Consider the following 27,293-nt stretch of genomic DNA (forward strand, 5'->3'; position numbering starts at 1 on the left):
CTGCCCAAGATCCTGAGAAAGCTGAGCTGCAGGCTTCCCAGACACTGTGCCAAGGAGAGCGACACTGTATAGTTGTTTTAAAATGGGAGGTTGAGAATCTCACAAACAAGTTTTTAGAATTTTCTCCAAACAGCTGCAGTTCACCTTCAAGGAGCCCCAGTCTGACTTTGGGCCTGGTGGATGTTGCAACACCAAGTTTGAGGTCTCTATAGCCTGGTGCCAAGAATGGGCCCCATGGGGCAAAGAGAGAACAGTTGCTCTCCTTCCTAATCAGAGTAGAAAACAAAACTCCTCCCCCCTCTTTTGTTGTGAAATTGCCACTGTGTCTTTGTGCAGTGATTAAAACCCCAGCCATGTCAAATTTAAAGGGCAGGTTCCCAGGCAGGGAGGGGAAGAAAACTGGGTTGGAGGGGGTAGGGGGTGGAGGGGAGGAAGTAAACTGCAGCAAGTTTATGGAGAATTTGGGGATAGCAAAAGTCATGAGACTTGATGCAATGAAAAGAAATGGAAAAACATGAACCCGCAACTTGAAAAATAATAAATCAATCTGCAATGCTACCCTTTCCCTCGGCACCAGTGTCCATTGGCTTTCTGTTCTCAGTGCCTGCTGTGTGGCCTTAAAGCATAGCCTTTCTAAAGCAGTCTGGGTTCAAGCTTTTTTCAATTGCTCATCTTTCTTTGATACAAAACAGTCTGTAGTGGAAACTGGCATTGGCCTAAATCTATCCATTTGTCAAGAATTGATTCAATTCCATTTCTGCAGCTCAATATTGGAGGCACGTTAGGGAGCTGAGGGAAAAAAAAGTAAGGCATGTCCAATCCTTTTGGGAACAGGAGACTGGCAAATGGAAAACAATAGTGCCAGACATTGTATATATTTTGTCTAGACTTAAATGTGTAAATGCTGTCTTTCCCAATAGAATGCAAGTTCATTGAGGGAAGGGATTGTTTTATTTTTGTCTACACTTGCATTATATGTCTGCCATATAGTTGACACTTAATAAAGCTTATTGATTGACTGAGTGCTACCTTATAGTGATACAGGTGATGATACTGCTAGAATTCTGGGGGAGGGGGAATGCAGAATGATGAGGGTTAAGGGAGTGGTCAGAGAAAGAGGAGAAGCTGGGCTGTGAAAGACAGAAAGGATCTGGATATGAGTCTACATGACAGCATTGTGAAAACTGGAACAAAATCTCTACGTTAGCTATTTGCAGAAGATGGGCTTGCCAGAGGTCATTTTAAAGCCCTTTGTATAAGGAGCAAGATATATACATGAGTGTTTACAATGCTAGCATACACATCCTAAGCTCCTGTTACATACTGAGTAAAGAGCCTTACTTTGGGAACACCCTCCAGCTGTGGTGTAATGTGTGTATTTTCAATGACCTAAGCAGTCTTTTACATGAATAACTCTTGTGACAGTACAAGGTGTTTGGAGCACTTGAGTTATTCATAGTTTATAGTTCTTTTCTCCTCCACCCTCTTATATTCTTCCCAGACTGTCTCAAGGTAAGGACAAGATGTTCCAGTGGAGAAGTAATGAGGAGGCTGTCTATAGAGACAAATGTAAATGAACAGAAGATGTAACCAAGATGATAACTAAGAACGAATACAAGAGTGACACATTCATGTAAGAATAATGTCAAGAACTCAAAAGATGGGAAGGAACTGGGAAAAGTGACAAATGCTAAGGACAACAAGTAGGATTTATTTAGCTTTTCGAGGGGCCCTGGTACTTGTAGTGGAATGGATGTCATGATGATAGACAAAAGGCAGAACTATGAGAAACAAAAACTATTTTTAGACTAGAAAGCATAGGAGGAAAATGTCTGAGAGAGAATTGATATTGATAAATCAAAAGATTGCTTGATTTCAATTCTTGGCCAACTTCTAAAATAGATTATATATATTTGCTGGGCAATGGGGGTTAAGGGACTTGCCCAGGGTCATACAGCTAGTAAGTGTGAAGTATCTGAGGCCGGATTTGACCTCAGGGCCTCCTGAATCCAGGGCTGGTGCTTTATCCACTTTGCTACCTAGCTGCCCCCTAGAATAGATTATTAAAGGGATGGTTTGTAAACACTCAGAAAAGGAAGCAGTAGTTAGGCATTATAATCCAACATAGGTCTCCAAGTCATGTAAGACTGGTTACTCAGATGAATGCCAGTGACTGAAGCATCTTGAATCAAGCAGAGACTTTCCTCTTTGCATCCCTAGGACCAAGCATAAGGCTTTACATGTAATAAGAATTTAATAAATCTTGGTTGAATTGTTGTTGTTTGTCCTTCATTTTCAAAGAGGACTATGACATGCATGGAGGTGATGTCATGACTTGCAAAGAATTTGGATATAAGTGAATGAGGGCTATGCAATATCATCAGTCTTATTTTATCCTCCAGAACCATCTGGGTCCAGTGGCAAGATACATTATCAGGACTACTGGAGATAGCCCCATATGTTTCAGGCAATTAGGGTTAAATGACTTTCCTAGGGTCACACAGCTAGTAAGTTTCTGAGGTCAGATTATGAACTTAGGTCCTCCCAACTTCAGGGCCAGTGCTCTATGCACTTCGCCACCTAGCTGCCCCTTTGTTGGTTGAATGGAATTTAACTGAATGCTATCTAATGCCATCAATATAGCAAAACGTTCGATAGTCTCATTATTTCCTTGGCTTGGTGCAGAATATGGAGTAGTGTGAACTAGATGATAAGTTAGTCAGGCATATTCAGAGCTAATTAATGATGAGAACCAAAGTAGTCATGAAAGAATCAATGTCAGTGTAGAAGGCCCCAGAGTTCTGTCCTTGTCCTCATCCTGTTTACCATTTTTATCAGTGACTTGAATGATTACATAGATGATCTTACCAAACGGGAAGACCATACAAAGGAGGGATAGTTAACATGCTGGATGACAGCCTCAGTCTCCCAGAAGAGTTCTCTAACTTAGAAGGAGGAGCTGACTCTAATGTGATTATGAGTAATAGGTATAAATTCTTTACTTGGGTTTAAAATACAACCCAACTACATGAACATAATATGGGGGAGGTTTGACAGGACGATGGTTTATAAGTTGGTCCCATTGTTCTCTGCTATAGGTTAGGATCTGAGGTAAGTGCCCCGATGATGTTGTTTCACCAGACCTCATGTTTTAGTGGAATATGATTGTATTTTCTGACATACGTAGTATAATTATTTTATTAATGAGTATTCATATAGTTGTTCCTTTTCTACTGTTGCCCAAGAATTATAAGATTAAAATTATATTTCACTTCAAGCTCAATGTGTTTTTCATGTACTTAGCATTAAAGAACTCCAGGTCCAAGTTAAGTAAGTTTATGCAAACCTAAAATTAGGTAATCAAATATGATTAACTATATTTTACAAGATAAAAATATCTTTTGCCATAATATCATAACTAGCCTTGCTGCTCTGGGTAAATTACTTAACAACTCAGTATTCTAGACAACTCTAAAAACTCTAAGTTGTAGATAGGATGGCTACCAGCACTGGTGAAGGAAGTTTTTTCACTTGGAAGTTCCTTATGCCAATGAAATCACAGGTCCAGACCCAAACCTTATTCTTTGTAAATGAAAAGTTGTATGGTGTGTATGAGCAAGCCAGAGTATACAACCAATAACTATTTTTGTACAAGAAGGGGAATTTTAAAAAGCAAAACAAAATCCAGTGATGAGTGGGGAAAGGAGGTGACCCAATAATAAAGCAAAAATGAAAGACAACGACAGATAGCCTAAATGATGTAACGGTCTGGAGTCAGAGGACCTGGGTCCAAATCCTATTTTTTGTGTGTTTTGTTTTGGTTTGGTTTTTTTGCGGGGCAATGAGGGTTAAGTGACTTTCCCAGGGTCAAAAGCTACTAAGTGTCAAGTGTTTGAGGCTGGATTTGTACTCAGGTCTTCCTGAATCCAGGGCTGATGCTTTATCCACTGCACCACCTAGCTGCCCCCCAAATCTTATTTTTGATTCTTATTCTCTGTATGAGCTCATGGAAGTCTCTTAGGCACTCAGAACCCCAGTATCCTCGTTTGTTAAATAGTGATTTGAACTGGATGTCCTCTAAAATTCCCTCAAACTCTGATTCTACAATCCTATGAATACAAGGAAGGCTTCTAATGTGTTAGAAAGTCCCTTTGTGGGGTTTTTTGAGGAAAACCTAAATTAGAAAGGTTGGATGAGAAAGTTTTTGGAGGAGCTGGTGAGATTCGCATGAGGAGAAGGAGTACCCAACAGCAACAAAACCATGCATTTACCAATGTGTTAATCCTTTCCTCCCTTTTTTCTCTCTCCCTTTTCCCTCCAAATATGTAAAGAAGCTAAATCAAAATGTTTATCAAATGCTTTAATGACACTAGGATAGTATACATGTACATGCATTTATGTTTCTTAATATGAGAGCGAAAGTCTGTTCATGAAAGTTATTTGACTGAGATGACCTCTAGCTCTTGAGACAAAATGGGGAACTTGAGGAGAAAAGTGAAATGGCAAAACAACAGCTCTTGGAAAAATAAGTTGATATAACTAGAATTGTCCATCCCCAAACAAAAATATTAGAAAAGACCTTTTTTTGCATTGTGAATTGCTTTGTAGGTTCACTTTGGTGGCACCTGCATCCATGAAGAAGGCAGGACACAGGATTTTTCTCCTTTCTGTGACTGATTTATCCTCCATGGTCTTGTCTACTTTTTTAGGAAGACCAAAGTACCATGAGCAAAGTTGAATTTTTGATCTTAAGTGATAATGAGTGCTTCCTATATATGGTGAAAGGGATGTGGGTATAAGTATAGTATTAAGTATAAATAACCCAATCAAACAAAAAACCATTTCCACCTAACTTCTCTCTTTTCAAATCCTTAACTTCCTTCATATCTCCATTCAAATGCCACTTACTACCAGGAACCTTTCTATAGCCCCCCATTTGTTAGGCTGCTCCCCCTTCTCATATTACCTTGCACTTATTTATCATTGTAAATGTTGTGACTCTCCTTCCATATGCCATTTACTTGTAAATATCTTTAATAATTTCAACAGATACACTGGTGACTTGTCTCACACCCAAGCCTACAGTCTCTCAACATCTTTAACTCTACTAGCCTCTCACTTCAACTTGATCCACATTCATTACCTACCAACAAGCTGGGCTACCATACCGCTGTGGCCACTCCTTGGACCCTGTCCTTAACAACAAATAAAACACCACTTCCAAGATCTTGAACTCTGAAGTTCTTTTTAACACATTCCTGCCCTTTCATCTATCCCACTCTCTCCCTCTTACTGACCCCATTCTTTGTCTTCATTACCACTTGCAGCCCATCAATTGCTCCCTGTTCCCCCAGGAGACACACTAAGGTTATTTAATGCCATCTGAACCCTCATTGCTTCTCAGTAATCCTTCTATTCACTGGAAGCAGTGGCGTACTGTGGTAAGTGTAGCACCACATCTGGAGACAGAGGGTCTCATTTCAGATCCTGCCTGTGCTACTTAACGAATGTAAACCTGGGTAAGTCATGTGACCTCTCCTGTCCACCATTTTCTCATCTGCAAAAAGAAGGGGTGAGATTTCTAAGGTTCTTTCCAGCTCTAAATCTATGTTCTCCTATCACATTCCCCACAGTGACTATTATAAGCTTTGTCTATTTATGTAAGTCCTCAGCCCTACCTTGCTCAGCAAATGACCTTGCCTCCTAATTTATTGAGATGATCTAGGAATTTGATTTGACTCCAACCGCTCTCCTTCATATCTAATAACATCTTTGTATTTTTAACCATCCTTTCCTCTTTAGATATTATATTTCTCATGTGTCCCTACCTTCCTTTCCATTTCAAATACTACCATAAGTGTTTGGTAAGGTTGATAATTCAGCCTGAATTTAACCTAAATAAAGTCTAATTCAACTAGCCCTCCCCCTCCCCCAAATCTCAATCTTGTTCCAACCTACTTTTTCAGTCTTCTCTCATAGTACTCCTTTTCACACACTTTGCACTCCAAGCAAAGGAGATGACTTGCTATTTTCGGTATATGTTTTTTTAAATTTTCTTGCCTCTACATCTCTGCACATGCCATTTCCTATAACGAATATCTTCCCTTCCATTTTCACTTATTGAAATAATAGCAACTGACATTTATATAGTATTTTAAAGTTTGCAAAGCACTGTACATGTATTATCTCCTTTGTGCCTACTCATCATTCAAAGTCCTGATGTACATCACCCCTTACAGTTACCTACTTCTATTCATTTGTTTTATAATCTACTTTGTATCACACTTGTGTGCTTTTTTGTGTCCCCTATAAAATTATACATACATGTCTGGTGAACAGAGTCTAAATCTTCTTCATCTTTGTCTCTCCCCCCGGCCCCTTACCCACATTTGTTTTAGGCACTTAGTAAATGTGCCTACATTTATGAAATAATGAACTGAATTATTTTGGAGACTTGACAGGTCTGATAAAAGTCTGCACACATACTCGGTTGAATTAGAAAACCCTTAGAGTAGCCTAGGGGGCTGTGTTTCTGCTATGAGCCAAGCTCCTTCTGTTTCTAGACCTACAGGTCTTGCAGTGGGTGATTTGGCAGCAGACACTATTATGGGCAGAAGCATCATCTAAACTCTTTTTTCTTATTATAGTTTCAGAAAAACAGTGCACCATAAGACAATCTAGTTTATAAATGGGCTAGCAGCAGACCCACGAGCTCGGAAAGCCTAATGAAAACTTTTCATGATGCAGGCTATTTTATTCATTTTGATCCAAAGGGTTTTTATGTTTTTAGAAAATAAATACTAATACTGAGAAGGTTCTTTGTTTCATTTTTTTTTTTGCCATTGTAGGTGATGATCGAAAACTTTAAATGAAAAGCTTTCAAAGCAATCAAGTGCAAAAAAAGAGAGAGAGACAGCTCATTTTTTCCTCTGTAGTCAGAAATGAAAAGGTTTTTTGCCTTGCTTGGCTAGAGGGTCACTGATTCATAGGTGGCCAGCTTGAGAGTCCTACTCAGTTTGATTTGGAAATGAAAGATCTCATCCAGCCAAAATTACCCAGCCACATAACTGCAGGCCCAAACACGTCCTGCAGACCTCTTCTTTTCTATTTTGGGGTGGGACATGGAGTTAGGCAAACCCACTGTAAAGGTCAGGTAACTAGGAGTTCCAAACTGGTTTATGGAAAGCAACCAGGCTCAGCATTTTACAGTGTTTCAGAAACCTTGAGGTCTAAGGCTAATTAGGTCACACCACTTTGTGCTTCACTGTACTCCTCTGTCAGCTGGGGGGTGGGGGATGGGAAATTGTCCCAAGCTTTCTTCCTGGAATAAATGGAAGAGTAACTGATCAGAAAAGTTCTTAAGACTCTACTAAAGGTAGAGTGCTAGAAATAAATTCCTTGGGGTTCTTAATAATGTAGCAACAGTCCAATAATTCTTTTTCCCCCACAACGGCTCTATTGCTTATGACCAACACAAAGGTTAGACCACTCACCATCATGCTGACACTTTATAGAACTGCTGGGAGCACCACCCTTATCCATCATAGGCGCCTGCCTCTTTTGTCTTTCTCTTTCTCTTTTGCTCATTTTTTCTCTGCTTTCTTTCCCATCCTCTTCGATTCTCTTTCCTTTTTCTTTTTCCTTTTCTTTCTCCTTTGACTGTGCTCTAGGGCTAATGATGGCCAAGCAGGGGCACTGCAGATCCCCACCAGTAGCACTCAGGGATAAGGAGGTTGCTGACCTCTGGCCTATACCATTTTAAAGGGAGAGAAGTAGATCAAGAGGCATAGTTAAGTCCCTAAAGGTGTCATGAGTTTTGTCTTGTTGGTCTCATGCTAAGGAAATGATTGATGCTCACCAACTGGCTAGCCACGAGGTATGAAAAACTATAGCTATAAATACTGTAAGGCACCACCACCTAGATTCCACAAAATGGGCTTAGTGAAAAAAACAAACATGGTCAAGCCACCGCCAAGGGCTATCTATGTCAGTCCAAGGGCTATGTGGTGGTGGGTGCACAGTGACCACACTATCTCTTTCCATTTAAACTACTGGGAACAAGGAATGACTGTGAGAACACAGACCTCAGGGAGAGTCTTGCTATAAACCAGATTGTAAAACTGGTTTTGTAGGTCAATTTTACAGACCAGCTCCACAGTTTTATTTTACACACATGCACACACACAAACACATGCATACACAAGCACACACCCACACACTTACTTTATCCTGGTGAATTATTTGCCAGTAAAATGTTGCTAGAGCATATTCCAACATTCCACTGGTTCTGTGATCTCAATGATGTGAGTATTGCCTCCAACAATGTGTACTGGGATCCATCCATCCCTTTCCTTTCTGTGTGACTCTCATCCAAAGTCTGCCCTGTGAATTCACGGCAGGGGATCCTCCCAACACGCTTAGAATTTTCATAACATTATATGGCTATTGTAGGGATGCCAATGGAACACACATGGATTCTGGACCGTCTTGTTTTTCCAGTCCCGTACTCCTTTTTCTCCAGGGTCATCACAGTCCCAACACCAATCAATCTGATATGCCTCTGGTGGCATCACTCACACCCACTTCATAGGAAAGTTAGATTCACTGCAGCTGACCTTGGCCAAACCACAAATCTGCTTGTTCAAGGTCAAGAACATTTTATTTCAGGCTAGCCATGGAGCATTTGGATCTGATTTAATTTGCTTATTATGTTCTTGGTGCTTCTGAAATGCAGCATGGTATGATGGATAGGGAGCTAGCTCTGAAGTTCAGATGGATCTGGGTGATTCTAGGAAGGTCACTTACCTTCCTTGTGTTTGGGCAACTTTAAGGGAGTATCCTTGCCTGGTATTTCCTCATATTGATGAAACATAGGTTAAGACCCTATTCCATGGGCAGCTAGGTGGCGCAGTGGATAGAGCACCAGCCCTGGATTCAGGAGTATCTGAGTTCAAATCTGGCCTCAGACACTTAACACTTACTAGCTGTGTGACCATGGGCAAGTCACTTAACCCCAATTGCCTCACTTAAAAAAAAAAAAAGACCCTATTCCTTCTCTGCCTCTCTCTGTCTCTATCTCTGTCTCTGTCTCTGTCTTTCTCAATCTCTCTCTTCTCTCATTTGGTGCTGTGTCACTCTACCAGAGGGAAGCAACATAGAATACCTCAGTATTCTATCTTATTATTATATATCTATAATTTATCTATTATCTATTATCTTATTATCTATTCTGATCTTATCTCTGAAATTGGTGTAGATCATTGCAGTAGTCATCATATGGCAGACAGAAGTGACATTGAAGGTAAGGTTTAACGGTGGAAGGATATGTTGGAGGCCTTCTGGGTAGAGTAAGAAAGCGTGTGTGTGTGTGGGGGGGGGAAGAGCTAGTTTTAGGAATATATTCTTCTGAATTCTGCTCCCTTCTCCCACTTTTCCTCTCTATATAGCTTATGGCTAGGAATACTGAAGGGAAAGGGCAGGGTAGATATGTAGCTTGCCTTCCTTTAGTTCTCTGTCCCTTGTTAAAGATAAAGACTAAGACCTTTTATATACTGAGAGGCATGGGGGGGAGGGGCATACCAAATTTAAAGCAACCTCACTTTGGCCCTGGCACCTGTTATAGCTGCCCAGGTTGGAGAGGGGAGAGAAATGGTGCCTGAGAAACTCAAAGAATGATCTGGCTGAATATGAAACTGGGAACTGCTTAGGTGGCAAAGACCCTGCTCTCTTCACTTAAGACATCTGTTATAGACAGAGCAAGAGAACTGTTGATGGGCTCCCACACCCCCCCCCACCTGCACCCCCCAACCTGGTTGTGTCTGTCACTTATTTGTCACAGGGCCACAGTGAGAATATTGAAAGAGATTGAGAATCAGAGTCATTTTACAAAGGACTGCTAGATTCCAAGTATTCGGGACTGACGGCAGGACAGCAATTCCTTTGGAAATCTATTTCTCACCAAGCTGGAGCCTCTGTCTCTCTAATGCTTGTGTGGTCCCGGATACCAGGCATATTTGGAGGGATCGAGGCAATGGTGCTGGTTTTTTCTACCTTCCAGAGGAGTGTCAGTGTCCGTGCTATGAGCTGCCATCGAGTGGAGCTCAATAGAGCAATGATATAAGAGTACAATTGTCCTTGCTAAAATAAATCACCCAGACTAATATACACAAGAGATATGAAGAAAGAACAGAGCAAAAGAACACTCTCTAGGCAGATGTTTACTATTCAAACTCCGTGTATCCTTAATGTCTATAAAAAGAATACAGTTCTTTAAACATCTTTTTCTCCTGACCCCACACAGAGTGGCAGTGGTACAATCTCCATTTCCTCTTAATTCCTACAGCATATTTCATCTTTACCTCACAATTGGGCATTTAATTACATATTGTCTCCATTCTCTGTCTAGTGTAGAGTCCTTGGCTCTTCCGCTAGATTTGAAGCTTTTGGAAGGCAGGGATTTTGAACCAGATAATCCCAGGACTGGAAGGGGCCTCAGAGATCATCTGGTCCAATAAACCCCTTTATTGTTATACATGAAGAAACAGAGGTCTGAAGGACCGAAGGCACTTGCCCAAGGTCACACCACAGCTAAGTCGTGGATCTGAAGCTAGAGTCCAGATCTCCTGGCTCTCCCCTCCCTAGGTCAAAGGCTGCTTCCCCCTTCCTATATGACCTCTCACCCTCCTCTCACTTCTCTTTCTTTTGTGTCTCCTACACAGACTGTCATACAACTGAATGCACAGGGGACACTCAATAAGAAATTTTTGGATGGTTGATTGATCAAAGGCACAACGTCTCCTCCAAGTATGCCAATTATTTTAAACAATGAACTTGAACTTTGGGGAAACATCTTTTATGTACACCTTTGTACTGTATTACCAGATAGGTGATGCAGTAGTTAGAGCACTGGGCCTGGCATCCAGAAGACCTGACTTTAAATCTGACCTCAGACGCTTACTAGATGCGTAATAACCCTAGACAAGTCACTTAACCCTGTTTGCCTCAGGTTCCACATCTGTAAAATGAACTGGAGAAGGAAATGGCCAGCCACTCCTGTATCTTTGCCAAGAAAACACGAAGAATTGTACATGACTGAAATGACTGAATAACAATAACCAGTACACTGTGAAAAGGCTAAAATAGATGCTCTTTCAAAAAATGCCATTTCAGCGATTACGGCTCAGGGAGTGGCAATTCACTGTTCCAGAAAGCTGAATTCTGATTTCCCCTGTAATCCATATAAGCAAAAAGCACATAGGTGTGGCCTTCAGTCAATGCCTAGAAGCTGAAACTGACATGCAAGCCTTCCCATTTGGGATTTATATTGTTTTCTTTAACCAGGAAGCAAGAAATACATCTCTCTTCTGATAATTACTTGTTTTCCAAAGAAGGAATGAAATCTGCCTCTTTACTCTTGTTTCTTTACACTTAAGAAGGTAACATGAGATATAAAAGTAGGACAAAATACTTAAAAGTTTTTGTCCAATAGTACTTTTGTTTACAAGATTAGACAATGGGAGGCAGTGTCATGCCTTTGGTGTTTGGTGTCAGAGCTCAGTTTCCTCATTTGTTAAATGAGGAGCTTGGACTAGATGAGCCCTGAAGTGTCTTCCAAAATTTTCAAATGCACCAGCTATGCATTTTGTCCTTTAATGACTTATTCTTTTTTTATACGACTCTCTTACTTTCTTCCACCAATATAGAAAATCAGATCAAATAATGCATTAAAGATTTGCTAGATGCCTAAGTGCTCCAGAATAGTTCTATGAGCAGTGAAGAGGTACCAAGAAATATAAGACAAAAGTTCTTACCTTCCAGCAACTTGAAATCTTGTTGGGGAGACTAGACATGATATGTGTGTGAAATAACTATAAAGTTCAAGTATATAATTAAGTGATAAATTGTGCAATAATAATAACAATTTATATTTTAATTGTTTTACAAAGAACTTTGCATACACTTCTCTTTATTTGGTCTTCCTAGCAATACTATTAAGTAAGAAGTACTTACGGGGCAGCGAGGTAGTACCATTGATAGAGGGCCAGCCCTAGAGCCAGAAAGACCTGAGTTCAAATAAGACCTCAGACATTTACTAGCTGTGTAACCCTAGTCAAGCCACTTAATCCAATTTGCCACAGTTTCCTCATCTGTAAAATAACCTGGAGAGGGAAATGGCAAACCATGGGGTCACAAAGTATCAGACATGACTGAAAATGACTAAGGAACCTTGTTTTTACAGGAAGCTGAAACTCAGTAAGGTGCGATTTGCTCATGGTCCCATGTGGTCCCCCAAGTGGCTGAGCTAGGATTTGAACCCATGTTGTCTGTCTACCACTGGTAGTCCAGAAGTCTACTGCTTTGGGCAGGGAATTGATGGCTTAACTCACCTCTCTCTTTAATTCTCCATCGACTGCAACATCCACACTGCCTTAAAATACAGCAGGGGTTGGGGCAACTAGATGGCGCAGTGGATAGAGCACTGGCCCTGGAGTCAGGAGTACCTGAGTTCAAATCCGGCCTCAGACACTTAACACTAGCTGTGTGACCCTGGGCAAGTCACTTAACCCCAATTGCCTCACTAAAAAAAAAACAAACAAAAAATATAGCAGGGGTCTGGGAAAGATAAAGGACTTTGTGGGAGAAGTAAGATATGTGCTGGGCCTTGAAGAAGATGTAGAGTTGGCATAGGCAGAGCAGGGAGAGAAAAGGTAGGGAAATCACATGAGCAAAATCATCAAGGTGAGAATGAATGTGACATTTTGGGCTAGGATGGAGACCACCCCAGGTAGAGCCAAGGGCACTCAAGTAGTAATAAAAATAGCTACACTGCACCAGTCACTGTGAAAGTGCTTGACAAATACTATCTCATTTGATCTTTACAACAGCCTTGGGAGATAGATGTTAGTGTTATCTCCATTTTACAGTTGAAGAAACTGAGACCAACAGAGATTAAGTGATTGGCTAGGGTCACATAGCTAATAAGTGTCTGAGACTGGATTTGAATTCAGGTCTTTCTGATTCCACTTCCAGTGCTCTACAACAAACAATGTGAGATGAGATTGTAAAAGGCCTTGAACCTCAGAATGAGGTGTATGGACTTGATTTAGTTAAGAGCTGGCTGAAACAAGTGTGACCTAATGAAAGCAAAAGTTTATAATGATAATAGTGTTTGGGTTGCCGCCTTGTGTACCAGCTACTCTGTAGCATGCTTGGGGAAAAAAGGTTCATCTGGCCAGAAGGACGGAAAGTTCAAGGAGCTAACCCAGAAGGTTAGTGTATTTGGTGAGGTAGGGAGGGTGTGTAGACAAACCGAAGGCAGGGTTATCAGTTAAAAAGCAAATAGCAAGAATACAGGAAATGGCACTGTAAATGGAAGGAAGAAAATTCAAGAGTCAGGAAAACTGAAATGGAGTATAAGCCAGTGCAGGTGTTACTAGTAAGAACTTTTATTTCCAGTTTGGATTTTGACTATTGTTACAAAAGAATCAGACATTACCAGAAACTTTTGTGATTCTAATTCATAATATGCAGAAGAGAATCAGGAAGCATCAGTCTCTGGATCATAATGACAGCCTTCATGATGCTCCCAAATCGGTTCCTAAAGCCTTCCAGTCATGGTTGCTTTTACTGTAGTCAATTATACCAGCTTCAGTACAAAAATGTATATTTGGTGCCCACTGCATGCAGATTATTATATTAATAATGTGCTGTAGATAGAAAAGAAATAGAAAACACAGTGGCTAATGATCTTTAGGAATTACAATGTAGCTAGAGGGATACACATTACCCATACATTAAACACTTTAAAAAGTGCATCAAGGGACAGCTAGGTGGCCCAGTGGATAGAGCATCAGCCCTGGATTCAGGAGGACCTGAGTTCAAATCTGGCCTCAGACCCTTGACACTTGCTAGCTGTGTGACCCTGGGCAAGTCACTTAACCCCAATTGCCTCACCAAAAAAAAAGTGCATCAAAAGCATAATGTCAAAGCATGGTGTAAATAGATTCTATGAGTATTAAGGAGACACCAACAAAGCTGGATTATTTAAACCAGGGAGGACTTCTTGGAGGAGGTCTTTGACCAAGTAATTTTAGTCTCCCTTACAACCTAGTGAGAATCATAACAGCTATAACACTTTCAAAAGGAACACATTCCCAGGACAAAACTTAAAATACCACAAAGTCTTCTGCTCTGTCCTAAAGGTCATTTGATAAAGCCATTTTTGCTGATCATTATGCAATCAATCCAAGACAGTAATATGCAAGGACTATTTTTGACTCAATTCATATACAGTAAAGTATAAAAATTGACTTGATTAGAAAACTCAAGGAATAAAATGATCACTTGCCCAAGTGCTAACATAGTTCTGTGCCATGAGCATACTTTCTATTTATAGAGAACTGGCTGACTTCTGTGGAGCCCAGTATTTTATGCACAATTATTTCATCCTCTCTATATCTCAGCAGATTTATATTCATTGTCATATGCACTTAATGAGTGCCTAGTACTAAATAGGCTCAATTCTTACTCAATTCTTACACATCCCTGTGTTTTCTGCTATCTTTTTGTTCTATAGATCCTTTTTGTTCCATAGATTTTTACTGACAGCCCTTAATTTACAATTAAAATAGGTTTTCTGAAAATTCCACTGAGTGTTTAGCATTTCTCCCCATAAGCCATTTCTCCTTTAAAACAAGGATTCTTTGCTGAGCTTGCTCTTAGCACATGGCCTAACCATTCTTGCCCCTAAATATTAATCATACATGATTTTCCTATCCTCTTCCCTGCAATTTCCTTTTATGGCTGCCATGAACTACACTGGATCTGTTATTTTTAAACTCCTAGGGTGTTTTTCTTTTTTCACTCAACTGATTTACCAAAGGCTGGTCGTGGATACATAAAGTATACTTTCTGATTATTTTTCCACATAGTTATTTAGATCTCAGAGACACAGCAGCCTCCAATCTTGGTCATCCCTATTTGCAGCTGTTACAGGTGAAAATGTTAGATAATGAGATAGTCATAGTGACGGTAAAAAAAAAAAACACAACACAACTCCAAAAAGAGCTTTCTTCTCTGGGCCAAAGTGAAGGGCCTGAAGCCAAGGAGTACATAAGTGAGTAAACTAGCTTAATATCCTGTTAGGGGTCAGTGGAAATCAAGAATTGGTAATATGCTTTCAATCCTGAAAAATACTAAAGAGAGGGAAAAAGAAATTCAATTCAACTTTCTTTTTAGCTCAATGAAAGACATAAAAAGCATATCCTCCATCCTACTCTCTCTCTCTCTCTCTCATCTATCTGATTTTCTTTTACTCTTCACACATACCTGCATAAACTTAGGAAAGTCATAAGTGAATTAATTCAGTTCAATAAACATAGACTTATTCATCAAGTTCCTAGAATATACAAAATGCTACACTAAACAGGAGGGAGATAAAGATGAAATAAAGACACACCCCCTGCTCCAGTGCTGCTTAATTAATGCTTATTCACTTGACTTCATTAAGGAGCTCACTTTCTCAAGTGTAAAAGGAAGAATATGGACCAGAGAGCAGGGGTTTTTCATCTTTTTTGTTTCATGGACTCTTTTGGAAGGCTGGTGAAGCCTCTGGATCTCGTATCAGAATGTTGTTTTTAAAAGCACACAGTAAAATATAGTCCATAGGATTACAAAGGAAACAAGATATATCAACATGGAGTTACACACACACACACACACACACACACACACACACACACACACACACACAGAATTCACAGACACCAGGTTAAGAACCCCTATAAATAACAGTGAATCTTTAAGGTCCTTCCCAAATGAATCTGATAAATATTTCCTGCTTTATCATCATTGCCACTGACAATGGCTGGGATAGACTTGAAGTAGTTTCCTCTTTGGACCTTCCTGTCTTCGTTAGTAAAACGAAGGGACTGGATTGGGTGATTGCTATGGTTTCTTCTACCGCTAAAATTCTGTGATCCTGTGAATTCATTGCTCCTACATAAATGACCCTTTTTTTTTTCTTTTTCACTTGTTTTTTTTTTTTTTCAAGAATGAACAAATAGTCACTGGAATCTCTTCCTGAGAAGCAACTCAGATTTGCACCTACTTTCTGCACATTCTGCCTTTGGCCAGTGAACTGCTGTTAGATCTCTACAGCAAGGCAGGTGTGACCAACTCTACAGTGTTCTCTGAACCATCCCTGGAGTTCCCACCTACTGTATTGAAAATAATGGAATGAGTAATGCAGAATTCCCAAGAATTTGTGAGGAAACTGCTTTCTGTTTAGGAGTAAATCCTTATAGTGCTATTGCCATCATTTAACTTTAGATTGGTATTTTAACCCATCTGTGTCTCAGTTTTCCCATCCATCAAAGGTGATACTAACACCTGTTTGGTGGGCCCTTTCCAGCTTCCACCTAGAATGCCCAATGCTCCTCCCCCAAACCTAGAAACACCCCACACAGGCCCAGCCAATGGGATGGCCGCTCTGACAGTCACATGACTGCCCTCACTAGGCTTCCAATCATTATAATTTTGCCAGGCCCATGTAGGCTTGGGGGAGTGGTGATGGCGTGAGGTGCCAGAGCCCAGGCAGCGGCTACAACCAGTGGGTGGAGCACCGTGCGGTTTGCGGAGCCCCAAGCCAGTGCGAGCTGAGGCATAAAAACCTCAAATAACAATTAATTCTTTACATTGGGAAACACGTCCAATGACCCTGAGATGAGTAGTGCTCTGGCTTTTGCTGTTGTTTTTACTTTTTTGGACATGTTATGTCTACCCTGTTGTCCTGAAGAAAAGAATTGAATGAAAACCAGGCAATACCTAAAATTAGCTCAGTAGTAACAATATAAAAAAATGACACAAAATTTTTCAGATATAGATTTGTGTACTTTAGTCTGCTTTGTTCTTTTGTCTCAGAAAAATAAACATTACATAGCTCTTATCTGAATTAGATCCATCAGGAATTACTGGAACAGTTTGCAAGAAAGTGTGTTCTATGTAGATCCAGTTAGCCTAGACTTGGCTTTCACACATTAAAGAATAAACAGGCTCAAAGGAGATTAGGGAATTTATTTTCCATATGTTTTTGTAAATATGTGATCGACCAAACATGATTATTCTAATTCTTTGAGCTACATGGCAACTAATAAATAAGAATGGTGGGACTAAAATGGACCATGTAAGAAAGCAAAACATTAGGGAATAAATAATTTGGGGAGAAGTCTTCTTTAATGTGAATTCTACAACATTATCTGTTATAAGAGCAAAACAGATTTGTCAAAAGAAAAGAAATTATCAGAGCCATATGCCTCCCTTTTCTTAATTTCCCCCAATGCTTGAAGACAAAAGAATAGCTGACTTAAATCTTGGTCATTTCATGCTAATAACTTTCAAAGGATAATTGTTCATTGAACTTCTCTGATCAGTGAAATCTCATCTATAAAGCAAGTTTAAAAATTCAGATGCAATTAGTTATAATGTTTCTATCCCATGTTAGCCTGTCAACCTGATCCAAATAAGGGAAAAATTTGACCCATGAAAGAAAAACCAGCATTTGGAATATATACAACTATAGCCAGGGTTTGAATCTTTCCCATTTTTTTTACCATCTATAATCACAGACGCATCACACTTTGCCTCTTGGAACTCAAGAAAATATAAATTATCCTTTGCTTCTAGCAGATAACATTTTTGAATAGCTCCTGTATAACAATAACAACACCTAACAGTTATATACCATTCTGTGAAGTGTTTACGTTATGTCACTTGATCATCATAATAAGCAGGGAAAGTAGACACTATTATTAATCCCATTTTACAAGTACAGAAACTAAGGCTAAGAAGGGTTAAGTGACCTCCAGGGTCACCTAGAAGGAAGCACACGATAGAGGATTCCAAGTTAGGTGTTCCTAACTTGGAATCCTCTATCATGTGCTTAATACTGTCTCATCCAGGAAACATTCTTGCTTTCAATCACCAATTATGTTACTTTCCAAAATGTTGTCAACCAGAAACCCAATTAATTGTTTCCAGTCAATAAACAAGCAATTATTAAGTATTTATTATGTAGTGGCCATTATGGTGGGTCCTGGGCATAAGAAAACAAATTTGAAATAGTCCATACCCTCTGGGAACTTAAAATGTCATCATGGGAGATATGTACACTACATATAAGTCATTGCAAAATATAAACAAAATGGACAAAAGACAATAGGGGGCACTTATAGCTGGAGGCCGAGAGGTTTAGAAAGGCTCCTTGTAAAAGGAGGTGTTTGAGCTGAGCCTTAAAACTAGGGATCCTAAGAGGCAGAGATTCAGGGGGGATGCATTGTGGGCAGCAGAAGCAGACTGTGAAAGGGCAAAAAGAAGAGAGGAGTGCTGGAGTCCCATGGTAGAGAGTAGGAAAACTACTTTGTATTTCGAATATAGAGATGTGGGACATTCACCATTAAGCCCCTGGGGCATCAGGTGAGCCATAAGTGTCCTTTGAACTTTCAAAGAAAAATTCCATCATGGTTAGCTAGTTTTGTTAAGTGCATTATATTACATATTTTTATAGAATGATAAACAAAATTGGGGAATTTATCAGTTAGAACATTTGATTAATTAGCTGTGTGACTTTGAGCAAGTCACACAAAATCCAAGAGTGGAAATGTACCTCCAGGGGCATTTAATTCAACCCATTTCCAATAGGATAACGCAGTGGTTATGAACTACAGCTCCATTTGGAAGGTGGAGTTTTGGGCAGGGGGTCCAAATATAAGTGACTCCTGCTATTAGACATACTCCTAAAATGAAAAGTCTTTGGAAGTGAAAAAAAGCATGTATATATTGAAATTTAAAACAATTATAAGCCTCACTCAAGTTTATAAAAACTGGATTGAGGGGAAAACACAGTACAAAAAGTAAAAGCAAACAAATTGTGGAAACATGCTATATGCAGGAGAAATAAGAAATAAGTGAGAGAAGGGAGGCACTAGATTAAGAGGGGTTTGGGAAAGGCTTCCCATAGAAGTTGGGATTTAATGGATGCCAGAGAAGCCAATAGACAGAGAAGAGGAGGGAAAACATTTCACATATATAACCCACATAAACAAAAGTTCTTGGGGGGCACTCCATAATTTTTTTGTGAGGCAATTGGGGTTAAGTGACTTGCCCAGGGTCACACAGCTAGTAATTGTTAAGTGTCTGAGGCCAGATTTGAACTCAGGTCCTCCAGACTCCAGGGCCAGTGCTCTATCCACGGCGCCACCTAGCTGCCCCTACTCCATAATTTTTAAGAGCATAAAGGACTCCTGAGATGAAATACTGTATTCCATTGCTCTAATAGTAATACTGTAGTAACAATAGCTAGTAATAGTAATCTAGTAATAATAGCTAACATTTCTATAACTCTTACTTTGTGACAGGGATTTTGCTAAATGCTTTACAATTATTATCGAGCATTATTATCCTCTAGAGATAGATGCATAACTACTTAGCTGCATATGTGCGTGACTCTCCCAATTATTATTTTAGTTCAATTGTTTTTAGCAGTGTCTGACTCTTTGTGACCCTATCTGGCATTTTCTTGGTAAGGATACTGGAGGGGGGCAGCTAGGTGGTGCAGTGGATGAAGCACTGGCCCTGGATTCAGGAGGACCTGAGTTCAGATCTGAACTTGACACTTACTAGCTGTGTGACCCTGGGCAAGACACTTAAGCCTCATTGCCCAGCAAAAAAAAAAAAAAAAAAAAAAAAAAGGATACTGGAGTACTTTGCCATTTCCTTATCCAGCTCATTTTACAGATTAGGAAACTAAGGCAAACAGGATTAAGTGTCTTCCCCAGGGTCACACAACTAGGAAGTATCTTAGGACAGATCTGAACGCAGGAAGATGAATCTTGCTGACTCCAGGCCTGGCACTATACCCACTGAGTCCCTTAGCTGTGTGAATCTCCCTAACTTTATACCATATCCTATGCTCAGACATGCCTTTGGGGTACATACAGTGGGCCTATCTTGTAAACAAAAAGACCTTATAATGATGTACATTATTTCCATAACTCAGCCTCTTAGACAAGATCTAAGAGAGGCTTGCCTTGGACCGAATAATGCTTTCTAGTTAAACGGAGCATTCTAACAATGTTCTAGTTCCTAATCTTTCAGCAGACTTTGACACTATTAATTACTCTCTTCTCATTGATACCCTGTAGATTTTTCATGACACTGATCTCACCTGCTTCTCCTCATAGCCATATGACCAATTCTTTTCATCTCCTTTGTTGGATCTCTATCCAGGTCATTCCCATTAACTGTGGGCATCTCCATCTGTACTATTTCACTTAGTGATCCCATTAGCTCCCAATGTTTCCAGTGTCATCTCTATGCAGATGATTCTCAGGCACATTTGTACAGCTCTGACCTCTGTGCTATTCTCCTGTCTCCCATCTCCTGTTGCCTATTGATGGATGTCTCCTACACATCTTAAATTCAACAAGTCAAACTTGTTAGCTTCACCCCTTTACATCCTCTCTCTTCTTCCCAGACTCTCTTTTACTATGGAGGGTACCACAATCCTCCCATTCACCCAAGGTCACAACTTAGGCATCATCCTCAACCCCTTACTCTTTTGCCCCCAATGTTTAAGTGGTTGTCATTTATACCTTCACAACATCTCTTGTATGTGCCCCCTTCTCTCCTCCTGACATGGCCACCACCCTTGTGCAGGCCCTCATCTCTTTATGCCTGGACTTTTGCAATACCCTTTTGGATGATCTCCCTGCCTCAAGTGTCTCCCTACTCCAGTCCACTTGTCACTCCTCCCCACCCATTCAGTCAACTCTAGTGGCTCCCAATTGTACCCAAGATCAAATATAAAATCCTCTGTTCAGCTTTCAAAAGCTCTTTATAATCTGCCCCTGCCTTTCTGCTCCTCTCACCTGCCCAATACTCTATAATCCAGTGACACTGGCCTCATTGCTATTCCTTGAACAAGATACTCCATCTCCTGATTCTGAATGTTTTCTGTGGCTGTCCTTTATGCCTGGAATTCTCTCCCTCCTTATTTTGGCCTCCTCCCTGGCTTCCTTTAATTCCTAGGTAAAATCAAACCTTCATATAGGAAGCTTTCTTAACACCCCCCCCTTAATTCTAGTGTCTTCCCTTTGTTGATAATCTTTAATTTATCCTACCTATAGTTTATTTGTAAATGGTTGGTTATGTGTTATCTCCCCCATTAGACTGTGAGGTCCTTTAAATCAAGGACTATCTTTTGCCTTTTCTTGTATGGAAGGACCTGGCACATAGTAGGTGTGTAATAAATGTTTGCTTTCTATAGACTGAAAGCAAAGAAACTTATATTCTATTGGGGGAAGGATATCACACACACATATGCGTGTGTGTATGCACGTGTGCATACATATGTGTTTATACATTTGCATGCATACATACATATATGCATACATGAAATACAGAAATCAGGATTAGACCTGTACTTTCATTGGTATTAGAAAAATTCTAGTGAGGAAACTCTCTCAATCAATGCAGGTCAGGACCTCTGTATGAACTTTATAGACTTAAAGAGTTGCAGAGAAGATGGGCAGACTAGACATTTTCTCCAATCCCCACAACCTCTTGGATCTCTTCAAAATAGAAATTATGTACCAAATATAAGGCAACTTCAGCTGTTTCATTGGTCTGGGATACCCAGAATCCAAAAGAATGGCAAAAAACTGAAACCTAGGAACTAATGCTCCCTGACCCTGAGCTCACTCAGCACCCATCCTCCCTGCCCCATCCACAGTGAAACTGCTCCAGTAGACCCAAAGACACAACAAAGGCTAATATCAAAACCTGCCCCTACACCCTGATCCTCCCTCCCTCTTTCCAGTCTCAGAGAGCATCCAGCTCCAGGCTGCAGGCCTCAAGAGTCAGCTTAGCCACAGACCTTCATAAGCAAAAGCCAGTCAGGGGCAGCAACCTGGAAGCACCAATGCTGCCACACTCTTAACTGTCAGTGCCAGAGAAAACAGGCTCTGAAGTGCTAGTGCCAAGCCAAAGAACTGAGGAACAGAGGGAGTGAGAAGGATCACCAGGATAGGACACTGTACAGTACTCCACCAAGCCTGAAGAAAAGAGCACAGCATCCAGCTGGGGCTGGTTCTAACCACCCAAGAATCAGATGCAACAGAGATCAAGGTTGGTGAACTGTGAATTGCCCAGAGTGGGAGGAGGCTGAGGTGCTTTGATATTCAGACCCCAAGGAAACAACAATGAAAGAGGAAGGAGTCAGGAAGTGAGTGATAAGGGAAAGGGGGGAGGAGTGGTGAGACTAAAATTACCAAAGATTTCAGGAAGAAAAAATCTCAAAGACTTTGCACATAAACAAATAAGTCAACAGGAAAAATAGTAACAACAGAAGAAAATATGGTCTCTAAATCTAGTATGAGGTCAGTGTCTATGAACAAATACTGCAAAATAAAAGAAAATGATCCAACATTTGGTGAGGCAAGAGGACCCTACTGAATTTGAAGAGAATGTAGAACCACAATAGGCTGTTCTTGAATGATTTAAAAGAGAAATGAGAATTATGAGAGCAGAATTTATGGCCTGCATAGCAAAAGCAATGAGCAGAATAAAAAAGCTGGAGTCTACAATGGCAAGTCTTATCAATAAAACAAACAAGACAAAAATAAATTGGGAATGTAAATATACATAAGTGAAGGACAATCTAGAAGAAGAGAAGCAATTAAAAATAACATTAAAAGGAAATATATTGGGGGCAGCTAGGTGGCGCAGTGAATAAAGCACCGACCCTGGATTCAGGAGGACCTGAGTTCAAATCCGGCCTCAGACACTTGACACTTACTAGCTGTGTGACCCTGGGCAAGTCACTTAACCCTCACTGCCCTGTAAAAACAAAACAAAAGGAAATATATTATAGTAAGGATTCCTATTTGGGGAGGTGGGCAGGGCAATGAGGGTTAAGTGACTTGCCCAAGGTCACACAGCTAGTAAGTGTCAAGTGTCTGAGGCCGGATTTGAACTCAGGTCCTCCTGAATCCAGGGCCGGTGCTTTATCCACTGTGCCACCTAGCTGCCCCCAATATGCTCACTATGTAATCGAAATATATTGAACTTGAAGATGGGGTACACAGAGACAAACTAAGTATCCAGGTATCCCCAAAAATATAATAGGACAAAAAAAAATCTTAACACAATAATGAAGGAAAAAATAGAAGAGAACTGCACAGAACTTCTGAACATTGACTTTACAATTTCAATGGAAAGAATTCACATATCACTGTCAGAACAAAAAAAAAGGCTGAAATACCCAAAACTCCAAGATATGTAGTAGTTAAATGTAATAATTCAATTCAGAAACAAGAAGTTCTGTAAACCATCAAGAGAAAGATAGTCTAATAAAAAAAGGACATTCAAATAATACAAGGCTACTCTATAACCACTAAAAAAAGGAGGAAAGAATGGAATGATGTGTTTTGAAGAGCAATGAAGTTCAGGATACAGCATGTGGTGATCTGTCCTGTAAATTTGAGCTTACCTATATAAAACTAAAGATGAATGTTCAACACCAAAGAAGATTTTAAAGTACTTATTTTTTAATTTAAAATTTTTTTAAGTACTTTTAGAAAGAAAACCAAAAATGAAGATATCATTTGCCTCTTGAATACCCCAAATGACAGAAATGCATAAAGAGTAAATAAATGGGGGGCAGCTAGGTGGTGCAATGGATAAAGCACCAGCCCTGGATGCAGGAGGACCAGAGTTCAAATCCAGCCTCAGATACTTGACACTTACTAGCTGTGTGACCCTGGGCAAGTCAGTTAACCCTCATTGCCTGACCAAAAAAAAAAATAAAAGGTAAATAAATGCAGCAGGCAAGGACAGCAATAGTGACAGCAAGGAGACCATAAAGAAAGTTCTTTCTAAATATATAGAAGACCTAGGTGAAGGCAGAAATCTGGTAGAGATGACAGTGAAGAGGAAAATAGGGGGTATTATGGACAGAACCTGGTGACCCCCTGCCTACAGGTGAATGCTTCTTAATTGAAGAATTAAAGAACTAGCTGACAGGGAGGAGAGGAAAGGGGAATATCAAATGAGAAGAAGAGATCAAAGGTTAGGGGAAGAGAGTGGATGGGAATAGGGCCACCTTAAAGGAGACTGAAAGAAAGTAACTGAAGAAACATAATAGAGAAGAGGAAACTTGAAACTGAAAAGCTTCTGCACAGGCAACATTAATGAATCAGGATAAGAAGGGAAGTGGTTGAATGGAGGGAAAAAAATCTTTGTATAAGATTTCTCTGATAAATGTTTGGTAGCTAAGATAAATAAATAACACACATGTATGTATATGTATATGACTAATATCCATTCCCCAATAGAAAAATGGTCAGAGAATATGAATAAATAGTTCTCAAAAGAATAATTGTAAAATATTCACAACCACATAAAAATATTCAAAACTACAATAATGAGAAAAATGCAAATCAAAACAACCCTGAAGTTTTACCTCATACCCTACATAATAACAAAAATTATTTTTAAAATGGAAACAGTCAATGTTGGAGGCATTGTGAAAACATGGGCATATTAATACACTGTTGGTGGATCTGTAAAATGGTATAACCATTATGGAAAGTAATTTAGAACTGTGCAAATAAATTGGCTAAAATGTTCATATCCTTTGAATAAGACACTTCATTATTGAGCTTACACTTTAAGGAAGCCATTGATAAGAAAAAGGTCCCATATATTCCAAAATATTACATCAGTACTTCTTGTGTTGGCTAAGAATTGGAAAAAAAGCAGATGTTCATAAATTGGGGAATGGCTAAACAAATTATGGTACATTAATGTAATGGAATATTACTGAGCTGTAAAAAAAATGATGTGTGTGTTAAATACAGAGAAGCATGGAAAGAGCTATATGAACTGATGCAGAGTAAAGTAAGCAGAGTCAAAAACACATAGAAACTACAAATGTAATTGGAAAAAACAATGACTCACCCCTCAAAAAGCAAAAAGAAATGTAACAAAATTATAAAGATAAAGTGGGACTCAAATGAAGAGTTATGAAAAGACACCCCCAACCCTACCCCTTCATGGAAGTGGAAGGTCCACAGGTATTACAATGCAAATGTTTTCAGATTTTTTTCTATGTACAAAATTGTGCTGACTTTCTCCCCCCCCCCCACCTTCTCCAGAAATATACTATTTGTAATATGAGATGATTTTCTGGGAGGGGGAAAGGAAGGGATACGTGAGATACTATAGTGATGTAAGAAACAAAAAACATCAATAAAAATTTAATTTTTAGAAAGAGTTGCTTAGAGCATTGGGAAGTTATGTCTTGCTAAGTCACACAGCCGATGTGTGTGAGAAGAGGGACCTGAACTTAGCTCTTCTTGGCTCTGTGACCAGTTCTCTATCCGAAACACCACGCAGCCTCATATATGAAAAAATTTGCAAAATAAACACAAGGTAATTTGGGTTATGAGTGCCCTAGCAGCAAAGAGCACCAGGAAATTACATTTGAGCTGAGTTTTGAAGAAAACCAGAGGTTTTAAAGAGGTAGAGTAGAGGGAGGAAGGGAGAACAATGAGTATGAAATCATGGAGAAAGGAGATAGAAAGTCATGTGTGAGGAACCTGAGTCTGGCTGGCTATCAACATGTGGGGAGAGGAGTAAAATATAAGAAGATTGGAAAAGTAGTTTGTGAAGGGTTGTAAGAGTCATACTGAAGTTTATATTTGATCCTAAAGGCAATAGGGAGTTTATTATTACTTTATAAGAATCACTTTTGAATCTTTGTGGAGTGTAGATTGGAAAGGAGAGACTTGGGACAGGAAAACTAATTGGAAAGCTGATGCAATAAATAGCTCAGGGAAGAGATGAGGGCCTGAACTAGGGTGATGACTGTGATTATAGAGAAGAGGATACATAAAAAGATATTGTGGAAGTAGAAACAAGATTCAGCAACTAGATGGCTATAGAGTTGGAGTGGGCTAGGCAAGTCAACATTGGGAAGACAGATAAAGACATCTTGGTTTCTAATGAATAGGTACCAATTACTGAATGCTATAAAAATAAGTGTCTCTTCTCAGAGTGGGTAAAGACAGAAACCACCATGTATTATGATGATGAAGGCATAGTTGAGCCTTTTAGAGTATTATTCCCACAATTGGGTAAAGGCAATCTGCCCATCCCTGGCCACAACTTGGGTTATAACTTAAATGAGGAAGGGGGAGGGAGCTACCCTGATTAAAGACCCCAAAGGATTAGTGAGGAGGGAGGAAAAGGAGGGGGCTGATATGGAATCTTCACAGCCCCTGCCCCACTGAAGTAAATCATAGTAGATTCCAGGGACAGTGACCACACATGCCATTGTTACATGAGATAATATCAGCATTTTCTGCTTCTAAATGCAGAAACTTGTGGACTGAGTAGTTAAGTGACTCACCCAGGGTCACAAAGCCTGTATGTGTCAGAGATGGAACTTGAATTTCTCCCTGGCTCTGAGGGCAGCTATCTGTCCATTGCATCACACAGTTAAGACAGGTCATATATTAGTATCCCTATTTCACAGATAAAGAAATTGAGGCTCAAAGAGCTTCACTAACTTGCCCATGATGACACAGCTAATAATAGCTAGAACAAAGAAAAACCCTAATAAAAGAATCCAGATCAATCAACCAACCAACAAATGAAAAAAGCAAGCATAAATTTTTAAATTAAAAAAAATAGAGCATGAAATTATATAATTAATCCTCACTTGTATGGTATTTGGCTAAGAGGCTTTAAAAAACTACCTGTAGGGTGATATACATAGAATATTTTACTACATAGGGAAAGAAAAGTCATGTCAATGTTTAATGAAACTATAATTTTACCAACATATGTTAAACAATTTGAAACTTTATTCACACTCTGAAGAATTTTTATGGGAAATATGTCGGGGGAAAAAACAACAGCAGGCAATAATAAATGCTGTGAAGAAACAACTGAATAACTGATTTGAAAACTGTTTTGTTATGTTCAGATGTGTTAAAAAATTGGGGGGTGGTTGGGGAAATGGAGGGGAAATTTTGGCCCTTTACAGAAACTGGTGACCTAAGCTTATCACTGCAAGGTTTATTCAACCATGTCAGTGTCAGAGTGCTGACAAAGGAGGAAAGGAAGAGTTAAATGAATAAATTAATAACTTGGTTGGTAAAGTAGGGGTTTTTTTTCTAACTGCAAGGAAAATCACTGAGGAGACTGGAAGGAGACTGAGGGAAAAAATATAA

The 27,293-nt window shown here is 39.7% G+C and overlaps 1 protein-coding gene across 3 annotated transcripts in view; it reads right to left on the minus strand.

Annotated features, from left to right (window-relative positions):
• BCL2 (BCL2 apoptosis regulator) overlaps positions 1-27,293 on the minus strand; it is a 234,639-nt gene that overhangs the window by 70,313 nt on the left and 137,033 nt on the right. The window contains exon 2 of one of the 3 annotated variants that reach the window (XM_043977401.1): positions 13,519-13,706. The exons of the other annotated variants lie outside the window; for them this stretch is intronic. Coding sequence (XP_043833336.1) covers positions 13,575-13,706 — 132 coding nt within the window. The 3' untranslated portion in view covers positions 13,519-13,574. Of the gene's footprint in view, positions 1-13,518; positions 13,707-27,293 lie in introns of those variants that run through there. 3 annotated transcript variants of the gene reach the window in all.

This window comes from Dromiciops gliroides, chromosome 1 (assembly GCF_019393635.1).
Source record: "Dromiciops gliroides isolate mDroGli1 chromosome 1, mDroGli1.pri, whole genome shotgun sequence".
In the NCBI taxonomy this organism is placed as follows: domain Eukaryota; kingdom Metazoa; phylum Chordata; class Mammalia; order Microbiotheria; family Microbiotheriidae; genus Dromiciops; species Dromiciops gliroides.